Here is a 26,038-nt window from a genome sequence, read left to right on the forward strand (position 1 = left end):
CTAGCTGGGCGACAAGGCGGGTGCCTGTAGTCCCAGCTACTCGGGAGGCTGAGGCAGGAGAATGGCGTAAACCCGGGAGGCGGAGCTTGCAGTGAGCTGAGATCCGGCCACTGCACTCCAGCCTGGGCGATAGAGTGAGACTCCGTCTCAAAAAAAAAAAAAAAAAAAAGCCCATAGGGAAGAGAGAGAAGATTTAGGGAAACAGAATCAGACGTGTAATATACTTGGCACAGCGAAAACATGGATTTAAAAGACAAAAAATGGAGGTCCAGGTAGATGTAATTCACATGGACTGAAAGTGAGCCTGGGCTTGTGTAAAACACACGAGATTGTATTTGACCCCTTGGCTCTCAGGCGTCCCCGTTAGATCTAGAACTGCTCCTTGTAGCCATTAGATCGAGTCGGTTTTGATCTGCATAAGTTGGTTCTTGAGATTTCTTTGTTCCAACAGGAACGTTTGTTTAGATTATTTGGTGTTACGGTTTTGCTCACAACAGTAGGTGGAAGTTCCTAGTGCGGTGTTCATCTGATGGCTGTGCGTATCGTAGATCCGGCCTGGTGAAATCCTTCTCGAAGCCTCCTTTTGTGTTTTTATGACTAAACAGAGGAAGTCTTCAGAAGACCTCGCTTTGTAACAAACATGTGCAAAACGCTGCTAGAGTCATTTTGAAGCTCCAGCATTTTCACTTGGTTTCTTACATGTGTATTTTTGTTTACTGGTGAAAATGGCCACCTTTAAGCATATTTATTTTCTGCCACTTCTATTTATTTAAAGGCAAGCAATATTTTCTTGATCATAATATTTTGTAATGAAATACTTCCTCTTTCCCAGGGCTTTGTATGCACTTGTATGATTACATTGAGGGAAATGTAGAGTTTGAATTTCAGTCTGTAAATACTTTTTTGGAAAATAGAAATTTGATTGCTTTAAAGTTTTGGATATGGGTGGTTTTCTTTTGGGGGCTTGGTGGAAAGTCATTTGAGAACGTTAAGGTTCTCTTTTTAACTGCTGGTAAAATGTGGATTTTTGTATGTTAGATAAAATGAGTAAATGAAATTCCCCAGAAAGTAATAGTAAGTGGGGTCTTTGTGGGTTGGGAAGTAGTTTTAATGTAGAAAGACATTTACAAATAAGTCTGTTGAATTTCAAAGGAGTTTGTGAAAAAAAAATCCATGATGCAAATAAAACAATGACATGGTTAATCTGGAACTTCCATTCTTATACCAATAAAAGGAGGTACCTCAAATACATGTTCTTTCGATTGCTGTGTTTTGTTTTTTTTAATTTAATGTATGAAAGCATTTTGCAGTGGGAAACTCCTGAGGCAATGCTGTTGAAGAGGGAGAAATAGTGCTGGCCTGGTGGGGAGCTTGATGAACTTCACTGGATGCCGGGCTGAGGATGCTTCCATGTGCACCAATGAAGTATCCGCGACTCTCCCTAATCACACCCAGCCAAGAGTGATTGAGGCTTAAGCAGGTCCAAGGGAAGGAGACACTTGCAAAAAGTTACATGCTTTGAAGGGACATCTATGGGGAAAAATACTGTAAAATCTCCTTCTAAATTACATGCCAACAATGGGAATTTTCCCTTTCACTAAAAAGTAGTATGTCAGTTGTAGCAGTCTCCAGGGTCTGTCCTTTTGTCTGTGTGCTCTGGTTTGGTCTTCCTTGATGAGAGGTGGCTGAATTTTTACAAGTCAACTTACCGAGTGCCACGGGCTTCCTTTCCTAACCAGCTGTTTGACCTTGAGCAAGTTACCTAACCTCTCCGAGCGCTAATTAAACTGTAAAATGGGAATAAGGTACTAGTGTAAGGCTTTAATAATTCGATTCATGTGCAATTTAATGGCCGTTGTTTCCTGGTAAGAAGGGAAGCACCTTCATGGGAAGCTTTTTTTGGTTAAAGGTAACTTCCGGCCGGGTGCGGTGGCTCACACCTGTAATCCCAGCACTTCGGGAGGCCGAGGCGGGCGGATCACAAGGTCAGGAGCTCGAGACCATCCTGGCTAACACGGTAAAACCCCGTCTCTGCTAAAAATACAAAAAATTCGCCGGGCATGGTGGCGAGTGCCTGTAGCCCCAGCTACTCGGGAGGCTGAGGCAGGAGAATGGCGTGAACGTGGGAGGCGGAGCTTGCAGTGAGCTGAGATGGCGCCAGCCTGGGCAACAGAGTGAGACTCTATCTCAAAAAAAAAAAAAGATAACTTCCATTTCTTCCACAATACCTACCTCCCTGGTACCAACTTAGATCTGAACTGGAGAGGAGGAACCAGCGTGTTTCCCTTGCCGGGCAGTGCTTATGATGGTGGTTCTTAACCCTGGGTATGCCCTAGAATCAATCCCTCGGAGTGCTGAGAAACTAAGGATGCCCAGGCTCACATCACACACCAATTCAACCTCTGATTGAATCAGTCTCCAGAAGAGGGATCTGGACATGGATGGTTTTTAAAGTCCCCTGGTGATTTGAAGGTGCAGGCTGCCTTGAGAACTGTTCAGTGGTTTACAACTGCAAGTGTTTTTGTTTTAACGAATTGAACATCCAAAGCTCCACCATGTTTTCTTCCATCAAATGCTTTCCTTTTGTGTGTTTCAGTCTGACTGGATCGTTGAGTAGGATTTATAATGTATGTAATAATTTGGGGCCAGGTGTGGTAGCTCATGCCTGTAATCTGAGCACTTGGAGAGGCGAGCAAAAGGATCTCTTGAAGCCAGGAGTTTGAGATCAGCCGGAGCAACATCATGAGACCCCCATCTCTACATTAAAAATTTTGAAAAACAAATTGAGATCCTTTCACTAAATATTTACTAAGGTTCTATATAATGTTCCATCATTTTTTTTTTGAGACAGAGTCTCTGTCACCCAGGCTGGAGTGCAGTGGTGTAATCACAGTTCAACTGCAACCCCCACCTCCTGGGTTCAAGTGATCCGCCCCCTCAGCCTCCTGAGTAGCTGGGACTACAGGTACGCACCACCACGCCTGGCTAATTTTTGTATCTTTAGGTAGAGATGGCATTTCACTATGTTGGCCAGGCTGGTCTTGAACTCCTGACCTCAAGCAATCTGTCCGCCTTGGCCTCCCCAAGGGCTGGGATTACAGGCGTGAGCCACCATGTCTGGCCTCAAAAAATTGTAATTTAAAAAATACTTCCTTGTATATAGTCTTTGAACCTTGCCAGCAGCCTTTTTGTGAGGTAGGCAGGTTGGTTTCCTATCTTGAAACAGGCTTTCCAACATTGTAATTAGTGCTTTCTTTTCTTTTTCTTCTCTTTTTTTTTTTTTTTTTTTTTTTGAGACACGGTCTTGCTCTAATCAGCCAGGCAGGAGTGCAGTGGCGCAGTCGTGCCTCATCACAGCCTTGACCGTTCAGGCTTGACTGATCCTCCTGAGTAGCTGGGACTACAGGCCCCCCACCATGCCCAGCTAATTTTTGTATCTGTTGGAGAGGCAGGGTTCCGAACCTGTGTTGTCCAGCCTGGTCTCGAACTTCTGGGCTCAAGTGAGTCCTCCTTCGGCCTTTCAAAGTGCTGGGGTTACAGGCATGAGCCGCAGTGCTGGCCACACAGCTGCTATTGCTTCCTCATTGCCTGTAGACCAAAATTTGTGGAGCTGGGGTGGGAAGAGAGGTAGGGAGTGGTTTCCTGCTTGTTATCTGGCTCATTTAGTCCTTTAGCGCAGGACTCAGCCTAGGAGACTGATAACCTGAGATTACTTGAAAAAAGATCACCCAAAAGTGAAAAACCAGCTAGGCAAATTGCACCAGCCCCAGGCAGAACCCATAGACCCTTGTTCTTCACCTTTGCACTTCCAAATGCCTCACTTTCATTGACTACTCTTTGCTCTGCAATTCCAGTAATAGCTATCTTTAGAGTGTTTAGTATGTACCAGGTAAAACAAACATGCAATTCTACAAAACCAGTTCAGGGAAGTTAAGTAGCTTGCTCCAGGCCAGCCTGCTTGTCATTGATCACCCTGGATTCAAACCCTGTTTTTAGCTCCGATTTTCCTAGTTGGGACTTACTTCATGTCACCTGCATTAGAATGACTTGTTTACAGTCTAGCAGCATCTTATAGTGATGGAGAGCACTGCCTTTGGAATCATGCAAAGCTGGGTTCTGTCTTGGTGCTACTACTTATTTCTACCACTTTGAGCAAGTTACTGTATCTTTTATAACGGAGGTGTTGATAGTAGCTCCTGGATTTGTGAGGACAAATGACAAATGAGGTGTTGATAGTAGCTCCTACATTTGTGAGGACAAACGAGAAATGTAGGTGTAATAATACAGAGAAATAATTTCCTGGTAGCTAGAAATAGAGTTATTTTGGGTGGGAAGTTGGATAACCTGGTGATGGGAACACCATCTTCTGCAGTTCTTTACTGTAGTAAATTTCCTGGTATTTTTGTTGAATGGGGTGTGTAAGCTGAGGGGGAGATTTATGAAAGACGATGAATACAGATGATAAAATTCTAATCAAGTTTCTGCTCTATCATGTGGCTCCTCTGTGTCTTCTGTAAACTCACCACTGTATCTTTTGTAAAATTACTTTTTGTTAATGTGCTGCAGCGTCAGATGAATTTGAGCAATATTTCCAGATTTGAGAAGAGAGCTCCACGGTGAGACGCCTCTCACCTTGGGGACCAGTCCTCAGATTAGGGGCTGTGCAGTCAGTATCCGCAAATCCTTCCCCCACGATTCCCAGCCCACCTGTGAGTGGCCTATTGGATTCCAACCACGAAGTGTTATCGATGATCTCTTTAGTACCTGGGGCTAGCACAGTTCAGCATATATTTTCCCAGTTTAAGACTCTTTACGTTTATTTTATTATTTTTAGAGACAGAGTCTCCCTCTGCAGGGGTCAAGAGATCCTCCTGCCTCAGTCTACAGAGTGGCTGGGATTACAGGTGCATGCCACCATGCCCAGCTAATGTTTAAATTTTTGGCAGAGACGAGGGTATGGGGGAGGGTGGGTCTCGCTATGTTGCTCAGGCTGGTCTCGAACTCCTGGCCTCAAGCGATCCTCTTGCCTCGGCACCCCAAAGCGCTGGGATTACAGGCGTGAGCCACTGTGCCCGCCCGATTAGGTTTATTACTCATTGAATACAATCCTACGGAGCTGCACAGCAGGGTCCCAAACTCAAGCTTGTGGAAGGTCACACACCTGGGAAGCGTCAGCAATGACCTAAAGCGCAGTAGCCGGAGCCAGAACCCGCCCCGGGAACTCGCCCGGAGGCTTTCTTGGCTCCCACAGCTGCTCCCTGGCAGCTCCCCTTTCCCCGCCTCCTTCACTCCCACGCTTTTGGGAGTACACTTCCCAGCGCCCCTTGCGGAGGAGGCGGGCGCGGGCTGCTTCCGGGTCTGCTTCCTGACATTGGACTACATTTCCCGTGAGGCCTTGCGCCCCGTCCTGGATTTCTCCAGACTCTCAGGCCAGCGCCGCCTCCGCCTGGACTCCACTTCCCGGCAGCCCCCGCGGCGGGGCGGGGCAGGACGAGGCGGGACCCGCGGCCCGAGGGGCGGGGGTGGTGGGCGGCCGGGGTCTGAGGGTGGGGGGGCCACCGCCTCCCTGGGCCTGCCAGGGCGACCGCCTCCGCTATGCCGCTGCTCGTCGAGGGGAGGCGAGTGCGGCTGCCGCAGTCCGCCGGGGACCTCGTCGGAGCCCACCCGCCTTTGGAGGTGAGCGGGGCGCGCGCGGGGCTTCGGGGCGGGCCCGAGGGGAAGCTGCAGGGCGGGCGAGCGCCCTCCTCACCCCGCCGCCGCCCGTCTCACGCGACACAGACTTGAAACTTGGCGCTGTCCGCACATCCGGAGCCCCGGCTGTTGGCTGGCGCCTTCCCCTTGAGGGGTCCGGGAGCTTTTGCCTTCTTGAGACTTCAGCGGACTGCCGCGGAAGCCACTCTCTGGCGGGGGAGGGGACGGGTGCCCAGAGAGGTTAGGTGACTTGCCCAAGGTCGCACAGCACTGCGGCTTGAGGACACGCCGGGACCCTCATTCCCAGACGGGGCGGCTGCAGCCCCCAGAGGGGCCGGTCCGTTTAGGCAAATCCGGCCGCCCGCCTTCGGGGACCGGCAGCCTGCGGTGAACGTTGCCTCCTCCTTGCGTCCCCATGAAGCAGGAGGTTATTCCAGGGCGGGCTTCGGAGAGCGTCTGGGCCGGGGGATCTTGGCGGAGACCCGCATTCCTTCCTCCTCTCTCCCCTACCCCCGGGGCGTAGGGCGCCGAGTTATTTTTAGCCGGAAGAGAGAGCCTTGCTTTCCCCAGCTGGGCCATAGGACCACGCCCTGATGCACGGGTTTTGTTTGTTTTTTCTGCTTTTGTGCTCAAATAGATCTCTCAACTCTTGTCCACGCTTCTGCAGGGGCTGTTGGCAAGGGGGTTCTTAGTTTTTAAAAAGAGCGGGGCGTGGAGCGGGGGAGGCAAACGTCCTACTCGCCATAGATCCTGTTAAAGGGGACTCAATCAGTTCGTTGATTTGAGAATCAAATATCGAGCCCCTAATATCTGTTGGGCACCGTACTTATCACTGTCCCTACCCTCGGAGTGTTTATAGTCTAGAAGGGAGAATGGTTTCTGATGGAAAAAGGCTCAGATACTGTAAACTGTTAAGTGCCATAAAGAAAAAGCGTCCCCTTTCACTCTGAGATTTGAAGCACAGGAGCCTGACCAAGTGTGTGAGGTTGGGGAAGGCATTTAGAGGTTTCATCTGTCACAGCTGTAGAGTTTGTGATTATTTTGTTTGCTCGTTCTCTATTTGATCTGTCCCCAGAATGTAAGCCTCCTGAAGGCAGATAAGAGTAGTATCCTCACTTTTGTATCCTCAGAGCGTAGGACGGTCCCTGGCATAGAATTGGCGCTCAGTAAAGATGTGTTGCATAAATGAGGGCACAAAATAACCCCTGAACGTGATCTGAAGGGTGAGAAGTACTTACTGACGGGAGAAGACAGACAGCTCTGTGTGATTGTCAGCTTGCATTTCAGGACCGACCATCGTCCGTTAGCCAACATGCACCGAGCTAGGTGTGGTGGTGTGTCATTTTATCCTTGCATTGTGTCACTGTCCTGTTAACTAGTGAAGTCAGGAGTAGGACTCACGAAGGAAAAATAATTTCAGCAGCCTGAAGAATTTAGGGGACGCTCTACTTTTATGTCTGTTTGAAAATGTTCGTGATAGAAAGTTAGATGGGTGTCCCGGGCTGCACACTTAAGTGTGGAGGGGGATTTGGTGACATAGCGGGGCGGCTCCTCTGGAAGGAAGGTTTTGGCCTATTTAAGAAGACATGTCCTAGAAAGACTGTGTACTGGGGACCAGTTTGTGTTACAGGAACTTTGGAAGGGGGCGATCACCTTGATTTGCAGCTGTGTAGGTGAAGAAGGATGCAGGCACGAGAGAGATTTGAAAAGAAGGGTGAAGGCATCGCAGCTGGGCAAGCCGCCTGGGGCGCGGTGGGCAGGAGGGGAAGGGCTCAGTGGATGGGTGGCCTGGCCAGTTTCCCCAGAGCAGCCAGGGTAGGAGGGGAAACATGGAAAGTAAACCTACAGAGGTGGGTTGTACCCAGATGACCAAATGACCAAGGGGCTTGGATGGACTTTTCACCTACTTAGCAATAGGGAGACATTAAAGGTGGGAATCTTTTTTTTTTTTTTGGAGACTGAGTTTCGCTCTGTGGCCCAGGCTGGAGTGCTGTGGCGCAATCTCGGCTCACTGCAACCTCCGCCTCCCAGGTTCAAGTGATTCTCGTGCCTCAGCCTCCCAAGTAGCTGGGATTACAGGTGCGCACCACCACGCCCAGGTAATTTTTTTATTTTTGGTAGAGACGGGGTTTCACCGTGGTTGGCCAGGCTGGTCTCGAACTCCCGACCTCAAGTGATCTGCTCGTCTCGGCCTCCCAAAGTGCTGGGATTACCGGTGTGAGCCACTCTGCCCGGCCTGGATTATTTTTATGTAATAAAGCAGGGTGTCCTCTTTGTAGGAAAGCAAAATATAATAATATAGAGAAGAAAAAAAGTAATGTATGACTACGACCATTCTTCAGTCTGGTGAAAGTCCTAATGGAGGTTTTTCTTTGTATATAATTCGCTTTTTTTAAGCAATGATAGCTTGCTATATGTTGTTTTATGTGGCTTTTTCATGTAACGATGTGTTCTGAGTGTGGAGTACCAACAGTTCGAAGCCTGTGTGTAGCTGTGACTAGCAAATAACAATAACAGTAATACAGTGGAAGCTGCCAAGCACCACAGCAAGAGTTACTGCTATTCCCATTTTACACATGAGAACTGTGAGGCACAGAGAGGCTGGGAAACTGGCCCCAGGCCCCCCATCCTGGGAGTGGTGAAGCCAGGCTTGGAACCGTGGCAGCCTGCCCTTAACTCTGGAGCCGCGCTATTCGGTACAGTAGCCATGAGCCATGTGGTTACTTACGATTTAAATCAAAAATCAATTAAAATTAGACAAAATTGAAAACTCAGTTCTTCAGTAGCAGTAGCCACATTTCAAGTGCTGAGCAGACAGAGTGGCTCCTAATGAGACAGTATGAATATAGACTGACATCCCTGTAGAAAGTTCCTTTGGCCAGAGCTGTTTAGAGCCCTCCCTTAGTCACTCTTAACCAGTCACTGTGTACGCGGTAACCAGTCCTGCAACATCTTGGGTGGTATAGTTCCATAGAGTCTACAAGATGCTCACAGCATAGCTTAGTTCCTGCTTTTATTATTTATTTATTTATTTTTGAGAGACGCAGCCTTGCTCTGTCACCCAGGCTGGAATGCAATGGCGCGATCTTGGCTCACCACAACCTCTGCCTCCCAGGTTCAAGCGATTCTCTTGCCTCAGCCTCCCAAGTATCTGGGATACCAGACATCCGCCACCACACCCGGCTACTTTTTGTATTTTTAGTAGAGATGGGGCTTCAACATGTTGGCCAGGCTGGTCTGAAACTCCTGACCTCAAGTGATCCTCCTGCCTCGGCCTCCGAAGTGCTGGGATTACAGGCGTGAGCCACTGTGTTGGGCCTCAGAATTTCTTATATACCATTGTGCTTTACGGTTCACAAATCACTTTCATGCCCCTCTCCTGTTTATAAAGGAAGAATTGACAAACAGGACAGTGGGGGTGAGGGCCACATGATCATCCCCTAGGTCACAGCTCGGTGATTGGCTAAGACACAGGTCAACAAGCCACAGCTCATGGGCCAGACCCTGTTTGTGTATAGCCTGTAGGCCAAGAGTGGTCTTTATAGTTCTCAAAGGTTGAAAATCAAAATAATATTTTGTAACATGTTCAATTGTATTGAAATTAAAACTTCGGTGTCACCTATAAAGTTTTATTGGAACACAGCCGCATCTGTATTGTCTGTGGCTGCTTTCACTTCGTAACAGCAGAGGTGAGCAATTGTCACAGGGACTGCGGCCTTGCAGAACCCCAAATATTTACTGTCTGGCCTTTTTCAGAAAATCTGCTGGTCACTGGGTTAAGAGAATACTGCCATTGAATAGGAATTGGGAAATAGGGATGAGGGACTGAGGGAAAAGTATTTTTTTTAAAGCAAATATTAGTGTCTAGAGAATATTAGAGGTTAAGAAAACTGGGACTATTTGTATGTGAATTTATAAAGTAGGACTGTGTGTTTTTCCAAAGAAGGGAAGTTTGGCTACACTCTTTTCACTACTTAAAAGAGCAAAAGTTAGCCAAGTGTGGTGGCGTGCGCCTGTGGTTCCAGCTACTCCAAAGGAGGCTGAGGTGGGAGGACTGCTTGAGCCCAGGAGTTGGAGGCTGCAGTGAGCTATGATGGCGCCACAGCACTTCAGCCTGGGCAACAGAGTGAGGCCTTGTCTCTTTAAAAAAAAAAAGAAAGAAAGAAAGAAAGAAAAATAAAGTAGAGGCTGGGCACAGTGACTCATGCCTATAATCCTAGCACTTTGGGAGGCTGAAGCAGAAGGATCACCTGAGGCCAGGAGTTCGAGACCAGCCTGGGCAACACAGGGAGCCCTCCCATCTCTACAAAAAATACAAAAATTAGCCCGGTGTGGTGGCTCATGCCTGTAGCTCCCAGCTCCTAGGGAGGCTGAGGTGGGAGGATTGCTTGAGGCCAGAGGCTGCAGTAAGGCATGATCTTGCCACTGCACTCCAGCCTGGGAGACAGTAAGACCCTGTCTAAAAAAAGAAATTAAAAAATAGAGCAAAGTAGTCTGCTGCGTTAGTTTTCTGGCTTTCTCTCTTCCGATAATGTTTGCTTTTATTTCTTTGGGAAATCATAGGAGCTGTGTTGAAGAGAGACATGCTTTCTGGTCTCTGTGAAAGGAATAATTAATTTCTCACAAATAGCTTTGCTTTTGAGTGGTGACCTAATTGTGAAAATGAGTGTTAAAAATTCGCCTCCGCACCCGCCCCTCCGCTCCCCTCCCCTCTCCTCCAAGAGCAAAGCAGAAGGTAAGTATTTCAGGAGTAATCAAGAGGGAATTCTGAATTCTCCCCTATGTTATTGTGAATGAAGGTGAGGTAGGAAGTGGAATGAGAATGAGAGGCTTTCACCTGTTCCGAGTTAGAGCGCAGTCAGTCACACCCGTTTCTCATTGACTTCTGGAGCAAGCAAGGCTGTCTTGCCAATCTAATTTTACACTGCAGTTCATTTAATCTTTAGTTTGTTTCTTAAATTGAGGGGCTTGTCTCATTTTCATTGACACCTTGCTTCCGGTTAATGGAAGTGTATAGACAGAAGAAAACGCCGTGTAAGTAATCAAGCTGATCGTTACGTTTATTACATGTCTTCTTTTAGTTTAATCTTATTTCTTTCTTTCTTTCTTTTTTTGAGGCAGGGTCTTGGTCCGTCACCCAGGCTGGAGTGCAGTGGTACAATCATGGTTCACTGCAGCCTCCACCTCCTGGCTGCAAGTGATCCTCCCACCTGAGCCTCCAGAGTAGCTGGGACTACAGGCACACGCCACCACACCCAGCTAATTTTTTTTTTTTTTTTGTAGAGACAGGATCTTCCTTGTTGCCCAGGCTGGTTTTGAACTCCAAGGCTCAAGTCGTTCTCCCTCCTCAGCCTCCCAAAGTGTTGGGATTACAGTTGGGAGCCATGGCACCCAGCTGCTCTTATGTTTTCTTAAGCGAGCACTAACCTAAATTAGGACCACTCACGCGAAATGGCAGGAAGTTGATAGAAGACTGAGACTGCAAAACTATCCTCCCGTGTAGGCAATACATACATACGTTGCCTAGACATTTGAGGAAGATTTTGTTCATCTAGGAGTTTGTTGCAAGTAAGAAGGAAGTGATGATACATTGTAGTGTGATATCAATTTAACATTTTAGAAAAAGTTTTCATTAAATAATTTAACCACTTCAATTTTTAACCACTTAATTTTCTTTTGCAAGCTTACTAAATACGTTTGTACAAATATTCAATTAGATTATTGACAGTATTAATATATCTTTCGTTCGCGGTGGCTCGAGCCTGTAATCCCAGCACTTTGGGAGGCCGAGATGGGCGGATCACAAGGTCAGGAGATCGAGACCATCCTGGCTAACATGGTGAAACCCCGTCTCTACTAAAAAATACAAAAAACTAGCCGGGCGAGGTGGCGGGCGCCTGTAGTCCCAGCTACTCGGGAGGCTGAGGCAGGAGAATGGCATAAACCCGGGAGGCAGAGCTTGCAGTGAGCTGAGATCCCGCCACTGCACTCCAGCCTGGGCGACAGAGCAAGACTCCATCTCAAAAAAAAAAAAAAAAAAACATATCTTTCGTACATTTGCCTTATCCATTCGGTTTTATATTCTAATAATAACTTGATATCAGTGATAGAACATTGAGAGAAGAGAGGACAGCAGCACCAGGAAATCACTCATGTTTGCTCTTTCTGGCACAGCCGTGGTTGTATTGGTGAAATTTCCTTCCAGTATTTTTCTCTATGGGTATAAGCATTTAATCATTGTCATATTAATGGCACATTTATAGCTCTTCAGAACATTTTTTATACTTCTATAGCTTGCTTTTCAATTAGCATTTCGAAACTCTTTTTCCCATAGTTTTCATTTCTGATGACTGTGTAGTTAGTGGTTGTGACTTGGTTCTGTGCATAATGTACTTACCTTTATTTACCATTGTTGCTCCCAGCTTTTCCCCATTACAAATTACACAGGGGGCAGGGCACGGTGGCTCATGCTATAATCCCAGCACCTTGGGAGGCCAAGGCGGGCGGATCACTTGAGGCCAGGAGTTTGATACCAGTGTGGCCAACATGGCGAAACCCGGTTTCTATTAAAAATACAAAAAGCCGGGCATGGTGGCGCCTGCCTGTAATCCCAGCTACTGGGGAGGCTGAGGATGAGAATCACTTGAACCTGGGAGGTGGAGACAGCAGTGAGCTGAGATCATGCCACTGCACTCCAGCCTGGGCAACAGAGCAAGACTCTGTCTCAAAAAAAAAAAAAAAAAAAAAACAACACAGAGATGAACACATTTTGAGTTATTTCCTTAGGACAGATTTCCAGAATTGAAATGACTAGGTTAGGGACTAAGGTAAAAAAGAGGAGGCCAGGTATGGTGGCTCATGCCTGTAATCCCAGTATAGTAGGAGGCCAAGGTGGGTGGATCACTTGAGTCCAAGAGTTTGAGACCAGTCTGGGCATCATAGGGAGGCCCCATCTCTACAAAAAGTATAAAAATCAGCTGGGTGTGGTGGTGCAGGCCTGTGGTCCCAGCTACTTAGGAGGCTGAGGTGGGAGGATCGCTCGAGCCTGGGAGGTGGAGGCTGCAGTGAGCTGAAATTGTACTCCAGCTTGGGTGACAGAGAGACTGTCTCCAAAAAAAAGGGGGGATGTGATTTCAGAGCCATCCATCCACTATTCCTGTGTAATCTGATTCTGTTTAAATTGTGAAGAGTCTCACACTTTAGTAGGAACTGTGATAGCCGGGTGCAGTGGCTCATGCCTGTAATCCCAGCACTTTGGGAGGCCAAGGCAGGAAGATTGCTTGAGCCCAGGAGTTCAAGACCAGCTTGGGCAACATAGCGAGGCCCTGTCTCTTTAAAAAAAAAAAAAACAAAACAAAACTGTAAAAGGATTTTTGCATCTCATTTCATAGGTTACTATGACATCTGATTTCGTAGGTTAAAAAAACCCCTGCGCAGAACCTCATCGTTTTCTCTGCATTCCGAATGACTGTGGCTGCTGCCTTTTTCTTTGAGCCTCTGTCCACTAACACACTCCCGACACACTAGCGTACTGCCCACCAGAGCCCGCTTTGGCTCTCTCCACATCTTTAGTTTTTCCATCCTCACTAATTTACATCACTATTTTATTTTTTTTAATTAAACAGGAAAGAGCCAGACTTCTCAGAGGTCAGTCTGTTCAACCAGTGGGACCCCAGGGCCTTCTGTATGTTCAGCAAAGAGAGCTTGCAGTGACCTCCCCAAAGGATGGTAGGTTAGGAAGCAGTGAATTGGGCGTTATTCCAAAAGGCTATTGGATATTTTATTTTATTTCTTTTTTAAACAGGCTCCATCTCCATTCTGGGTTCTGATGATGCCACTACTTGTCACATTGTGGTCCTGAGGCACACAGGTATGATGAGAGAGGTGAAGGAAACCATTACTTAACCTGACCCAACCTTTGGGACCATTGAAATTCTCGCGTTGAGTTTCCTGGTGTCTTGTTGGAAGCGGACTCCGCTTACCTTTTTTCTGGTCTGCATGGTGTCTCCCTGGTGTCCTGGTCAGAATGGGTTGGCTGGGCAGCACAGACCTTTCCGTTTTTCCCCTACAGGATATTCAAAGACGTGGCGGTCCAGAGGGACAGGCGGAGTCTCGGCCTGCGCACTGCGCTGGCATCAGGAATAACTTGAGTCCTTTCACCCTTGTTCTTCAGGTAATGGGGCCACCTGCTTGACACATTGTGACGGAACCGACACCAAAGCTGAGGTCCCCTTGATCATGAACTCCATAAAATCGTTTTCCGACCACGCTCAATGTGGAAGGTGAGATCCACGCTGCTCTCATAGGTGAATTGGGATCTTGGAACCGTCGCGTACAGGACGTGGCCGTGGAAGCTGTTAGGGGAACACAGGATGCCGCCGCCGCTGTGTCTGCCTCGTTCCCCTGGAACAGAACCTGGCACGATGTGGGCACTGCGTCAGTAGTGGTTGAGTGAATGAGTGGGTGCTGGGCACAGGCAAGGAGCCCGTGCCGGACTTGAGATGGAAGGCTTGACTTTGAACTTGATGTCCTCTTAGGAACGTCGTGTTGCCGATTTTCAGGTTGCTTTGCTCTCCTCTCCCCTGGGTGTGGTAGCTCTTCGTGCAGTCATTCCTGCCGCAGTTACTTGTTAAATGCTTCCTCTCACCTACCCCTTGTAGTTTCTAGGGACACAGCAGTGAAGAGTTGGCCAGAAAGCCTGGCCCAAGGTGTTCGTATTCCGAAGCCGAGAGACTGTACACAAGAGGGGGTGTTGGGTGGTGAGGCAGTCTGTGGAGAAAACAGGCCAGGAAGATGTGGGGACTGTCAGGGGGCGAGGCCTGTAGTTTTTTTTCTTGTTCTCTTTCTGTTGTTGTTGAGATAGGGTCTTGCTGTGTTGCCCTTTCTGGAGTGCAGTTGTGTGATCTCAGCTCACTGCAGCCTTGACTTCAGAGACTCAGGTGATTCTCCCACCTCAGCCTCCCGAGTAGCTGGGACCACAGGTGTGCACCACCATTCCCGGCTAGTTTTTTTTGTTTTGTTTTTGTTTTTTGTAGAGACAGGGTTTTGCCATGTTGCCCAGGCTGGTCTCAAACTCTTGGGCTCAAGTGATCCTCTCAGCTGAGGGGGCGGGGGTGCAGTTTTAAATTCTAGCAGATTGGTAGTTTCCCACGGGATTGCTAGAGAAGCAGCAGCCTCCAGCCCGGCTGCCCCCGCAGCACCTATCTTCTCTCCCTGCAGTAAAGTATCTGCTGCCTGCGTTTGACAGGCACTGAGGCCCAACATGCTGGAGCACACAGGAGCTAAAGTGGAGGCTGATGACACAGGCCTGCTGTCATGACCACTGTTCACACACCTGTCCCCTCCCCTTGCTGTTTGTGTAGACCTGGCAGGCATTGCTCTCATTTTATTTGAAGTCTAAGGCAGCCATTGAGTGAATTATTCCCATCATATACAAAGGCTTGGAATCACAGGAGTCAAAAAAGGAAAGAGTTCTCTGGGAGAGTTTTGCTAGTCAATAGTGATCGATTCTAAATTCTACCTCTGTGGTCTGTGCCAAGGCTGGGCTGACTTCATGGGCATGTGACCCATGCAGACCCAAAATGGTATTTTCATTTGCGTATCACCTTGTCCCCGGCAGGGGGACATAATCAGTGTCATTATGTTGCCACACACTGTGCTCCATGGTTCTCAGAACATGCTTGTCAGCTCTTCCTGATCTGTTGTAGAACAACTATGATCACTTGGGGAGTCAGAGGCAAACCTCGTGGCCCAGTGGCGAGCAAAGCCATGGTGGGCATAGCTCTCCTTACTACTCGGAGTTTATGAGGAGGCCCCTTGAGGCTGTGCCCTATGCTGGGTACATCCAAGGTTCTGGTTCATCCCTTAGGAAGACTGTGTGTCTCAGAAGGCAGCGTGAAGTCCGGCAACACTTTGCCGAGCATGAATTCCCCCCGGCTGACAGGCTCTGGAAAAGGGGGTAGTAGATGAGTGTGGGAAACACTGGGTTCAACAAAGTTGGGTTTTTCAATCGCAGGACTTCTCAGAGCTTCACTGTGCTAATGTGCAGTGTGACTCCTAAGGAGGGCTTCCATGAGGCGGTTGCTCAGTTTTGTTTTGTTTTGTTTTTTTTAATTTGTTTTAGAGTCAGAGTTTCACCCTGTCACCCAGGCTAGTCTCAAACTTCTGGGCTCAAGCAGTCCTTCTACCTCTGCCTCCCGAGTAGCTGGGAATAGAGGTATGTGCCAGCATACCTGGCCCCTAACTTTTTTTTTTTTTTGAGACAGAGTCTGGCTCGGTCACCGATGCTGGAGTGCAATGGCACAGTCTTGGCCCACTGCAACCTCTGCCTCCTGGGTTCAAGTGATTCTCCTGCCTCAGCCTCCCGAGCAGCTGGGATTACAGATGCCCGCCACCACGCCCAACTTCTTTATTTATTTATTTCCCCTGAGACAGAGTCTTGCTCGGTTGCCCAGAGCTGGAGTGCAGTGGTGCGATCTCGGCTTACTGCAATCTCCACCTCCCCGGTTCAAGCAGTTCTCCTGCCTCAGCCTCCCGAGTAGCTGGGATTACAGGTGCGCCACCATGCCCGGCTAATTTTATTTATTTATTTTCCCTTGACATGCAGTCTCACTGTGTAGCCCAAGCTGGAGTGCAGTGGCACGATCTTGACTCACTGCAACCTCTGCCGCCCGGGTTCAAGCAGTTCTCCTGCCTCAGCCTCCCAAGTAGCTGGGACTACAGGTGCATGCCATAACGGCCAGCTGTTTTTTGTTTTTTTTTTTTTTTGTATTTTAATAGAGATGGAGTTTCTCTTCTATTTTGTATTTTAATAGAGATGGAGTTCTATTTTTTTTGTATTTTAATAGAGATGGAGTTGCCCAGGTTGGTTGCAGACTCCTGAGCTCAAGCAATCCGCCCGCCTCAGCTTCCCAAAGTGCGGGGATTACAGGTGTGAGCCACTACGCCTGGCCTAATTTTTGTATTTTTAGTAGAGATGGGGTTTTACCATGTTGGCCAGGCTGGTCTTGAACTCCTGACCTCAAGTGATCCGCCCACCTCAGCCTCCCAAAGTGCTACGATTACAGGTGTGAGCCACTGCGCCCGTCCTGTGCCCGTCCTCTTCTAAAGCAGAGCTCCCCACTGGTGCATGGAGGCAGCATCACATTTGTGTTCAGATATGGATCCCCTGAGTCATCAGGGCCCCTGGGCAGGGTCCCCAGAAGCTTGCCATTGGCCTTGGCAGTGTGCTGCAGGTATTTTGTTTTGCTGTGGCACGAAGATGACCTGAAGCTCTGCTGTAGAGCAAGGGTTCACAGAAACTGAGAATGAAAGTTCATACTGAGACCAGTGCACACACCGGTGTCATCTTCTGGCCTCTGACCCCTGTCCCATCTCTTTGCCAGGCTGGAAGTGCACCTCGTTGGAGGCTTCAGTGATGACAGGCAGTTGTCACAAAAACTCACTCATCAACTTCTTAGTAAGTTCATTGTTTTTTCTTTCCCCCAAATTGGACACAAATATGTACCCATATTTGCTTGGGTTAAAAATCCCAACTAGTACAAAACCTAAGAAGGGTACACCCACTTGGAGCAGCATAGAGAAACAGACTGCCCAGCTTGGAATTTCACAGAAAGACTGAATGCATGGAGCTCATGTGTAGGGTAGCAGGGCTGGAGACAAGATTTTCTACTAAAACAGCAGTGGACACATTCCAAAACAGTAAGTGCCCTCAATTGTGTGAAAACAGAGCCACCCTCCCTCCTGGCAAAAATGTCCATTTTAATCTGCAGAAAATTAAAACACTGATGATAACATTTTCTCCCTATTAGCAAATATGTTTTTTTCTTTCTTTTTTTTTTTTTTTTTTTTTTTTTTTTGAGACGGAGTCTTGCTCTATTGACCAGACTGGAGTGCAGTAGCACAATCTTGGCTGCCTCCTGGGTTCAAGCAGTTCTCCTGCCTCACCCTCCCGAGTAGCTGGGATCACAGGCGTGAGCAACCACACCCACCTAATTTTGTATTTTTAGTAGAGATGGGGTTTCACCATGTTGGCCAGGCTGGTCGTGAACTCTTGACCTCGTGATCCACCTGCCTCGGCCTCCCAAAGTGCTGGGATTACAGGTGTGAGTCACTGTGCCTGGCCTAAATTAGCAAATATTTTCAAGAAAGAAAGAAACAAAGATGACATTGTTGTGTGTTGACTAACCATGAGGCTGTGAGGTAAGCTTACTCATACGATGGTACAGCTTGTCCGGGAAGCAATTTGGCATCATGACTGAAGGCCTCACTCTGCCGCCCAGGCTGTAGTGCAGTGGCACCATCATGGCTTACTGCAGCCTCCACCTACTGAGCTCAAGTGATCCTCCCTCCTCAGCCTCCCAAGTAGCTGTGACTAGGTGCATGCCACCATGCCCAGCTGATTCTTTTTTTTTTTTTGAGATGTAATCTCACTCTGTCACCCAGGCTGGAGTGCAGTGGTGCGATCTTGGCTCACTGCAAGCTCCGCCTCCCGGGTTCATGCCATTCTCCTGCCTCAGCCTTCCCAGTAGCTGGGACTACAAGCACCTGCCACCATGCCCAGCTAATTTTTTGTATTTTTAGTAGAGACGAGGTTTCACCGTGTTAGCCAAGATGCTGGTTTTTACATTTTTTGTAGAGACAGGGTCTCGCCACGAGTTAACTCTTAAAAAAGGTTCATATTCGGCCAGGCACGGTGGCTCATGCCTGTAATCCCAGCACTTTGGGAGGCCGAGGAAGGTGGATAACCTAAGGTCAGGAGTTCAAGACCAGCCTGGGTAACATGGTGAAACCCTGCCTCTACTAAAAATACAAAAATTATGCCGGGCGCCGTGGCTCCTGCCTGTAATCCCAGCACTTTAGGAGTTCAAGGCAGGCCGATCACCTGAGGTCAGAAGTTCGAGACAAGCCTGACCAACATGGAGAAACGCCATCTCTACTGAAAATACAAAATTAGCTGGGCATGGTGGCGCATACCTGTAATGCCAGCTAATTGGGAGGCTGAGGCAGGAGAATTGCTTGAACCCGGGAGGTGGAGGTTGTGGTGAGCTGAGATCATGCCATTGCACTCCAGCCTGGGCATCAAGAGCGAAATGGGCATAGTGGTGGGCGCCTGTAATCCCAGCTACTCAGGAGGCTGAGGCAGAAGAATGGCTTGAACCTAGGAGATGGAGGTTGCGGTGAGCTGAGATCGCACCACTGCACTCCAGCCTGGGTGACAGAGCGAGACTCGGTCTCAAAAAATAAATAAAAGGTTCATATCCTTTGACCCAGTAATTCCCCTTGTGGAAATACATGCTAAGAAAATAATCTGAAATGTGCATAGAGATTTGAGCTTGAAGATGAGCAGTAGAACATTACTTATAACAGGAAATCTGATGTTACCAGAATAATAATTATGTAGTTGCTAAAAAATAACACATAAAGGTGAAAATTACATGGGAAAATACCTGTGCACAAGCAAATCAGGATATAAAATTGTTGGCTGGGCGCAGTGACTCATTCCTGTAATCTCAGAACTTTGGGAGGCCAAGGCTGGTGGATCACTTGAAATCAGGAGTTCAAGACCAGCAGCCTGGCCAACATGGTGAAACCCCATCTCTACTACAAATACAAAAATCAGCTGGGTGTGGTGGCACACACCTGTAATCCCAGCTACTCGGGAGGCTGAGACAGGAGAATCACTTGAACCCAGGAGGCAGAGATCGCTCTACTGTACTCCAGCCTGGGTGACAGAGCCTAAGGCTCCATCTTAAAAAAAAAAAAAAAAAAAAAAAAAATGTGAAATTATCTTTATGGTCAGCTCTGCTGAGCACAGAAAAATATGGAAGAAAATACACTATTAACAGTGCTAGGATTATGGACATTAAAACTGACTTCCCTATGTTCTCCTGTATTTTCAAATCTGTTGCAGTGGCCAGGTTTTGTTTTACAACTCTGATAATGAGGAAAACAGTTTACTTAGGAGAAAAGTAAAATCTTATGAATCCATGGGTCCTCGCAAAACTCTCAGAATGAAGAGAAAAATGGGAAGGCTCAGCCCAGGCTCCTTTGGGCCTGAGGCTGAGAATGCGGCTGTCTTCTGGCGGTCAGGGTTCTGTGGTGTCAGCTCCCTAGAGTCTGGCCCCAGAGGCCAAGCTGTGGCTGCTTGGGCTTGGGCGTGGGTGTGGGGTGGAGCACACTCAGCTGGCTGCCGTCCCTCCCTGTCCTTGGCTTGCTCAGCAGTTTGTTCTGGTAACTAGAGGAACTTTTCTGACATCCAGTCTTGAACTTCTCATCGTAGGTGAATTTGACAGGCAAGAAGATGACATTCACTTAGTGACATTGTGTGTGACAGGTAAGTTCTGCCATTTGTCCCAAAGTCAAGATGTAGGTCTCAGGACTGTTTTGCCCCCAGCCTTGCAGTGGGCCCAAGCCCTGGCGCACACTGCTGTCACGGCTTGGCCAGCATCTGTTCTGGCTCTTCCTGTGGTGGGATGGCCTTCCCCTTGCCCTTGTCACCATCTGTCCAGCCTCAGTTTCAATGCGGCCCCCTCGTCTCCCAGGAAGGAGGGCACTGGATCTCAGAGGAGCTACCGCCTGTGTGGCAGACAGGGTGCACGGAGAAGGTGGGGGGAGTGGGGACCAATTCTGTAGCTGCCAGTTTGTTCAGTATAAACCCCCCTGCCTTGGGACAGGGTAGGGAAACAAGGCCACAATCCCTTTCATTTTCTGGAATTTTCCTCCTTTCTGCATTGAGGAGCTCCTTCTTGGCCTTCATTATACAAAGTAAAATAATTGATATTTCTTTAAAAGTGTGTCTTAAACATTTTATTTTGTAGAATTAAATGACCGGGAAGAAAACGAAAACCACTTTCCAATAATATATGGCATTGGTAAGTAGTTTGCATCTTTTTTTATGGGTTGGAGGCTTGGTCACATGTGCGGTTAAAGTCTAATTCTGCAAACTAATGACCCCACTGCTATCAGGATGGGACAGCCTTGGGTTCAGATCCCAGCTCCTGCGAACATCTGCTGTGAGACCTTGGGCAAGTAGCTTAACTTCTCTAAGCTTTACCTACAAAACTGAGGTAACATTCACTTCTTAAGACTTTGAAGCAGCAACGTGGTAGCAAATAGAAAGCACAGGCCCTGCCCACCTTTCCCAGGAGCTGGGAGAGCGCCTGGTTTTGTTTCCCTATCTCCCCAGCACCCCAGGCCAGGCGTGCTTTTCTCCTGCCAGTGCTCTGTGGGAGGAAGGCAGGCACTGGAATCCTCCTATACATCAGGAACTGAGGAAGGTTTTGCTTGAGAACAGAAGTCCACCAAAGTGTAAAACTCAGGCTAGAGAAAACCTAGAACCATCCTCCCTGCTTGACGGCCCCAGGACTCCTGAGGAAAAGGCGAGGAATCGGCTGTATTTCAGAGAGCTTCTGCTGTATCGGTGATACCTGATTGATTTAGCTGGGTAGTAGGTACATGGTGTTCACTGTTCTATTCTCTGTAATTTCTTGTATGTATAAAATACTAAATTGTGAAGATTCCAACAGAACGATCACAGTTCACCTACCTACCCCTGGCTGTACACCAGTAGGGTTGACCAGAGGTTTTGCTACATGTCCAACTGAAGGAATGGCTGCCTCCCATATGGAAAGCAGGTCTTGGTTAAGAATAAAATCTCACCGAGTTCAGCTCGGGCCTCCCCGCACTTTCCTTGGCATAAAGGTTGCATTTTCCCTCTCCAGGGAGGGGGAACTCCAGACACTTAGGAGCCATTCTGTTTACCTTCCTATCTTTCTCTTAGGAGTGGTGGTAGAAATGTTAAGACTGTGCAGACTTTTTGCCTTGGTCTTTTGTCAATTCAGAGTCATCCTGTTGTCCCTCACAGCTGTCAATATTAAGACTGCAGAGATTTACAGAGCCTCCTTTCAAGATCGGGGTCCAGAGGAGCAGCTGCGGGCCGCGCGGACTTTAGCAGGAGGACCAGTGAGTTTGAAATCATCTTTGTTAACGGGTAAAAAAAAAAAAGGCATCAAATATCAAGGCCTTAAGTTTTCTGGATCTTAGAAAAGTATATGCTGTATGTCAGCTTGTTCACAGTTGTCAGTTAGCAGGGACCAGCACATACATACATACCTCCCCACACTGTCTCAAAATAGTAATGAACATCTTGAGGTCATCAGCTCCAGTTCTCTGCCTAAAAGGTGTGGGAAGTATGTGTGAACCCAAGAATCTGAATTCAAAGAGAACAAACTTCTGTTACTTCATAAGAGCCTTCCTATAAGGTTCCTACAAAGAGAGGAGGCCTGGGACGCAGGAGTGGAGGTTTCTCCCCTCTGCACTCGGGACTAGGCATTCTTTTGGACCGGGTCACCAAAGAGCAATTTGCTGAAACAATTTAACCCAAAATAATGATCAAATTAAAGTCTGATTCCCTTAGCGTACTTAATTAAATAACACTGTAATTTTAAAAGTTAGAAAACAGAAAACTCAAGGTTTATATGCCATTTGAGGAATGGGTGAAAGCTTTAAAAATGCTCAAAGTGTGAAAAAACAGAAATCATATTCAGGCCACCCCAAAGAAATCTTCTCATTTATGAAATGCTGATGTTTTCACTGGAAAATGTGTTTGGATTCAGAGCGATTTGTTTTGCCACCCCTTTTAACATTTTTAGGACTTCTCAAGGAGCATAACAGGCCTAGTCTAGTTTGATATTCAGAACATATTTCAGTCTCAGTTACCAAAGTGAATATTGCTGGGTAAGCTGAGGCTGCCATTGGCAAATTTGGGAATTCAAGGAATGGATCATTTGGCAAATTAGCTTCTTTCTTTTGATGGGGTAAAGGTTGCATTTTCCCTCTCCAGGGAGGGGGAACTCCAGACACTTAGGAGCCATTCTATTCACCTTCCTGTCTTTCTCTTAGGAGTGGTGGTAGAAAATGTTAAGACTGTGCAGACTTTTCACCTTGGTCTTTTGTCAATTCAGACAGGGCGGCAGGCGCTGTATGCTTTTAAATTGCAAGGTGATCAGTTGTTTGGGGTATAAATAATGAGGCAATGAGGAACACAGACTTCAGTCAGACGCACCTGGGGTTTGAGTCCCAGCTCTGAGGCTTACTGGACATGTGACCTGGGAAATGGGCCCCGTTTCTCTGAGCCTCAAGTTTTCACCCCAAATGGGAAAAACACCCTTGTCGTGTGGGACTGCTGTTGGCGCTCAGCAGTCATGTGTATGCCCCACAGCGTGCAGCAGCAGACACACGGGACGTGTTCAGTAGCTGGCAGCTTTTGTTATTTCAGACAGGCTTTAAGAAGCTTATGCAGAGAAATGCATGAAAGGACTACATTGGAGCTTGTGTTACTGGGAGGGTTTGAAAAGTGGGTGACATTCCTCAAATTCTATCCTTGACACGTTCTTTTTTAGATGATTAGCATTTACGATGCAGAGACAGAACAACTTCGTATAGGACCGTACTCCTGGACGCCATTTCCACATGTGGATTTCTGGTTGCAGCAAGATGACAAGCAAATACTAGAGGTGAGAATTTACAGGCTGGGTAAGTCTTAAATCTCTGGACCCTGGTTTCCCCATCTGTAAGGAAAAAAAAGGGTTTAGACCAGGTTATAGCTGCTTCCCCTTTTACTTTTTGGATGCCATTGACAGACCCCATTTAACTTGTGTATCAGCTGGGGATATGTCAAGTCCTGGATGGAAATTTGTGTGGGTAAAGCAGTAAGCATTCAACTTTTTTCTTAATCCAGGCCACCTCATTTCTTACGTATTTTACTATATATATTTGTGTCCAAGAACAAAGATACTTTGACATCTTTATCAAAGCAGGGGACAGCAAGGTGACTTCTCTCATGCCCACCATCTTGTGTTTTCAGAATCTTTCTACTTCGCCTCTGGCTGAGCCGCCTCACTTTGTTGAACATATTAGATCTACCTTGATGTTTTTAAAAAAATACCCATCTCCCACTAACACACTGTTTCCTGGAAATAAAGCCCTACTCTACAAAAAAAATGAAGATGGCTTGTGGGAAAAGATCTCTTCTCCAGGAAGCTAAAAAACAGGAATTACCAAAGAAAGCACCTTTTTGGCCTGACAGAGACCATTGGTGGGGCCGGCACGAATCCAGATTTGGAGCCTGCATCCGCTGGGTCGCAGGCCTCCTTCCCTCAGTGTCTTTCAAATGACTTTCAAAATAAAATCTTATTTTGGCAAAGGCATTTGCTGAGACTAACTTTTTGGTTCACTAAAAGGTTGATGTCCAGCTTTTTTTTGGTCAGTAACAAGGGGCAGAGGAGACCCTACCTCCCACTGGTCTATCGGTAAGTAAGTCTTTTGTAATAACATTTATAAACTGAATTCACTGTTAACAATTTCAAGAACCTTTATTGAAACCAACATTCAAATAATATCTCAAGGGTGAAATGTTTCAGCAAAACCAGTTTTAACAATTCCAAATATATATAAAAACATGTAATTTTGTTAAAGGTGATTATTTACCCCTCCCCCATTTTATCTGCTATAATTCATTGCACCAAATAGGGAAGACTTTAATCATCTGCACCAAAAAAAAAAAAAAACACAAAAAACCCTGCATTTTAACAAGTGCCAAATGTCAAAAATCCCATCAAATCAGAGTACAATTATAGGCTTAATATGGTATAACTAAGGCTTCCAATACTACAGTTCAGAAACCCAGCGTGAATTCCCCATTTTCAGGTCTCCCAAAAGTTTGACTCTGCTGGACTAAGAAGGCACAGGGGCCATTACTTACTACGAAGTGATGCAGTACTTCGGAAAAGTAGGAACAGGCAGTGTGAGTGAGCTACTGACTTACGCAGGGAGCCTGGCTGGATCAGCATGAGAAGTGCTCTGCTGGTTCGTGTTTCTGGGTTGGGCCCAGGTGAGCTGCCAGGGCAGTAGAAGCTGCAGAAGCTTCAGTGGGAGACAAGTCAAAGGGGTACTTGCTTTCAGATTTTAACCCAGGTGGGTGCTATGCAGCACACGGAAGAGCAGGCTCTTAAGGGTAGCATCTATTGGGTTTTCAGCTACTAAACAGAAATGAGCAGTCTGTACTTATATGCCAATTTAAAAGCTTTACCAGTATTTAAAAATATATGGTCAGGAGGAGACTACATAGTTTCTCTTTACAAACAGTATATAAAGGGAGAAGTGGGCTTGTGGCAGAAGACAAGGCTGGATAGCAGCCTTGCCACAGCTCAAGTGGACACAGTCCTTACTAAGTCTCCAGGAAGAGCAGTAGCTGGGGAGGGTTTCTGATGCTCTTATTTACAATCCCACAAACACTGCTTTCCTTCAAGCCTAGCAGTCCCGTTGTATATTCAACTTGATCATACTAAAGACCAACTAACACCGACAGCAAAGGAAACGGCCAGTCTCACCTCTGAAGTGTCGCAGAGAACCTGGAGAATGCTAATGAAAAGCTGTTTTACCAAAAAGTTGCCACGTGCAACCTCAGAGCAAGGGTCCAAGTAGTAGACACTTGAAGTGTTTTTTGTAAATAAAAAGCATTTATGGTAACTTAGGAAAAAGTTCCTGGTTGGTTCTACATTTACATGAAGTTAGACAAGCTGACTGCCCTCCTAGAAAGCCTACCTTTCAGGCACATAATTGTGCCAAAATCCCAGTGAAGCACAAATAACAGTAATTTATATTAGTATGTGGCACAGTTCACATTTCCAATACAACTTCATCTTCCCTGAAACAATACTCAGTACAGTCTCAAACCACAAAGTGAGTCTTATCTTAAGCTCTCCGCTCCTTCTACCTGTGGGTGGTCATCTTCTGGGTGTGGGGCCCCTTTCTGGAAGGCCTCGGTCTGGTCAGCGTGCTGAGGGCTGGGAGCCCCTGGGTGTCCCTCAGTGCTGCTGGCCTCGAGGGTGATCTGCTCCGGCCCACCGGACAGGTGCTCCACCTTTTCTAAGTCTTCAATGTGGCTGACTGAGCTGGTCTCACTCAAAGCATCTGAACCTCGCAGGGACCTCTTAAAAGGCTTCTGGCCTACAGAAAGGGCAGACAGACCGCGCCGAGGCTCAGTGAGGAGACTTCCGCAACACAGGCTGGCTGTGCAACAGATAATTGCTTTACTTCTGGACACGGCTTCAGCAGAAATCTTAACTACCGGCTCTGAGGTGTTTTAGGAGATGAGAAAACCGAGAGCTGCTAGCGTGACACCAACATGCTCCCCAGGCCAGGGAACTCTTAAGGTCATCTTCATTAGGAAACGCGCAGGAGGGTAAACACCACAGTGACAATGTCATCTTTCATTGTTGGGGGGAAGTTGGGGAAGAAGACCCCAACTTCCCCTTAGCATGCTACCGAGGGATTTCTTCAAGGC

General features: G+C 47.3%; 2 protein-coding genes across 5 annotated transcripts in view; one reads left to right on the forward strand and one right to left on the reverse strand.

Moving 5' to 3' along the window:
• The first annotated feature begins 5,492 nt into the window (after positions 1-5,492).
• NTAN1 (N-terminal asparagine amidase) lies at positions 5,493-23,900 on the forward strand. Of its 3 annotated transcripts, XM_017865240.1 has the most exons (10): positions 5,493-5,676; positions 13,317-13,419; positions 13,496-13,561; positions 13,865-13,973; positions 17,076-17,149; positions 19,973-20,026; positions 20,511-20,564; positions 21,557-21,654; positions 23,094-23,207; positions 23,558-23,900. In XM_017865240.1, exons 1-10 carry the CDS (start codon positions 5,596-5,598, stop codon positions 23,735-23,737), a joined length of 933 nt encoding a protein of 310 aa, XP_017720729.1. In that variant the 5' UTR covers positions 5,493-5,595; the 3' UTR covers positions 23,738-23,900. The 3 variants fall into 3 exon arrangements, with proteins under 3 accessions (XP_017720729.1, XP_017720730.1, XP_017720731.1); XM_017865241.1 differs by lacking the exon at positions 13,317-13,419; XM_017865242.1 differs by lacking the exons at positions 13,317-13,419; positions 13,496-13,561.
• Positions 23,096-26,038, reverse strand: part of PDXDC1 (pyridoxal dependent decarboxylase domain containing 1) — a 36,574-nt gene continuing 33,631 nt past the window's right edge. The window contains exons 18-19 of one of the 2 annotated variants that reach the window (XM_017865239.1): positions 25,469-25,701; positions 23,096-23,261 (exon numbers count right to left, since the gene is read on the reverse strand). In XM_017865239.1, coding sequence (XP_017720728.1) covers positions 23,202-23,261; positions 25,469-25,701 — 293 coding nt within the window. In that variant the 3' untranslated portion in view covers positions 23,096-23,201. Of the gene's footprint in view, positions 23,262-23,440; positions 25,702-26,038 lie in introns of those variants that run through there. The other variant, XM_017865238.1, reaches the window with a different exon arrangement.

Source organism: Rhinopithecus bieti, unplaced genomic scaffold, assembly GCF_001698545.2.
Source record: "Rhinopithecus bieti isolate Rb0 unplaced genomic scaffold, ASM169854v2 scaffold_82982, whole genome shotgun sequence".
Classification (NCBI taxonomy): Eukaryota; Metazoa; Chordata; class Mammalia; order Primates; family Cercopithecidae; genus Rhinopithecus; species Rhinopithecus bieti.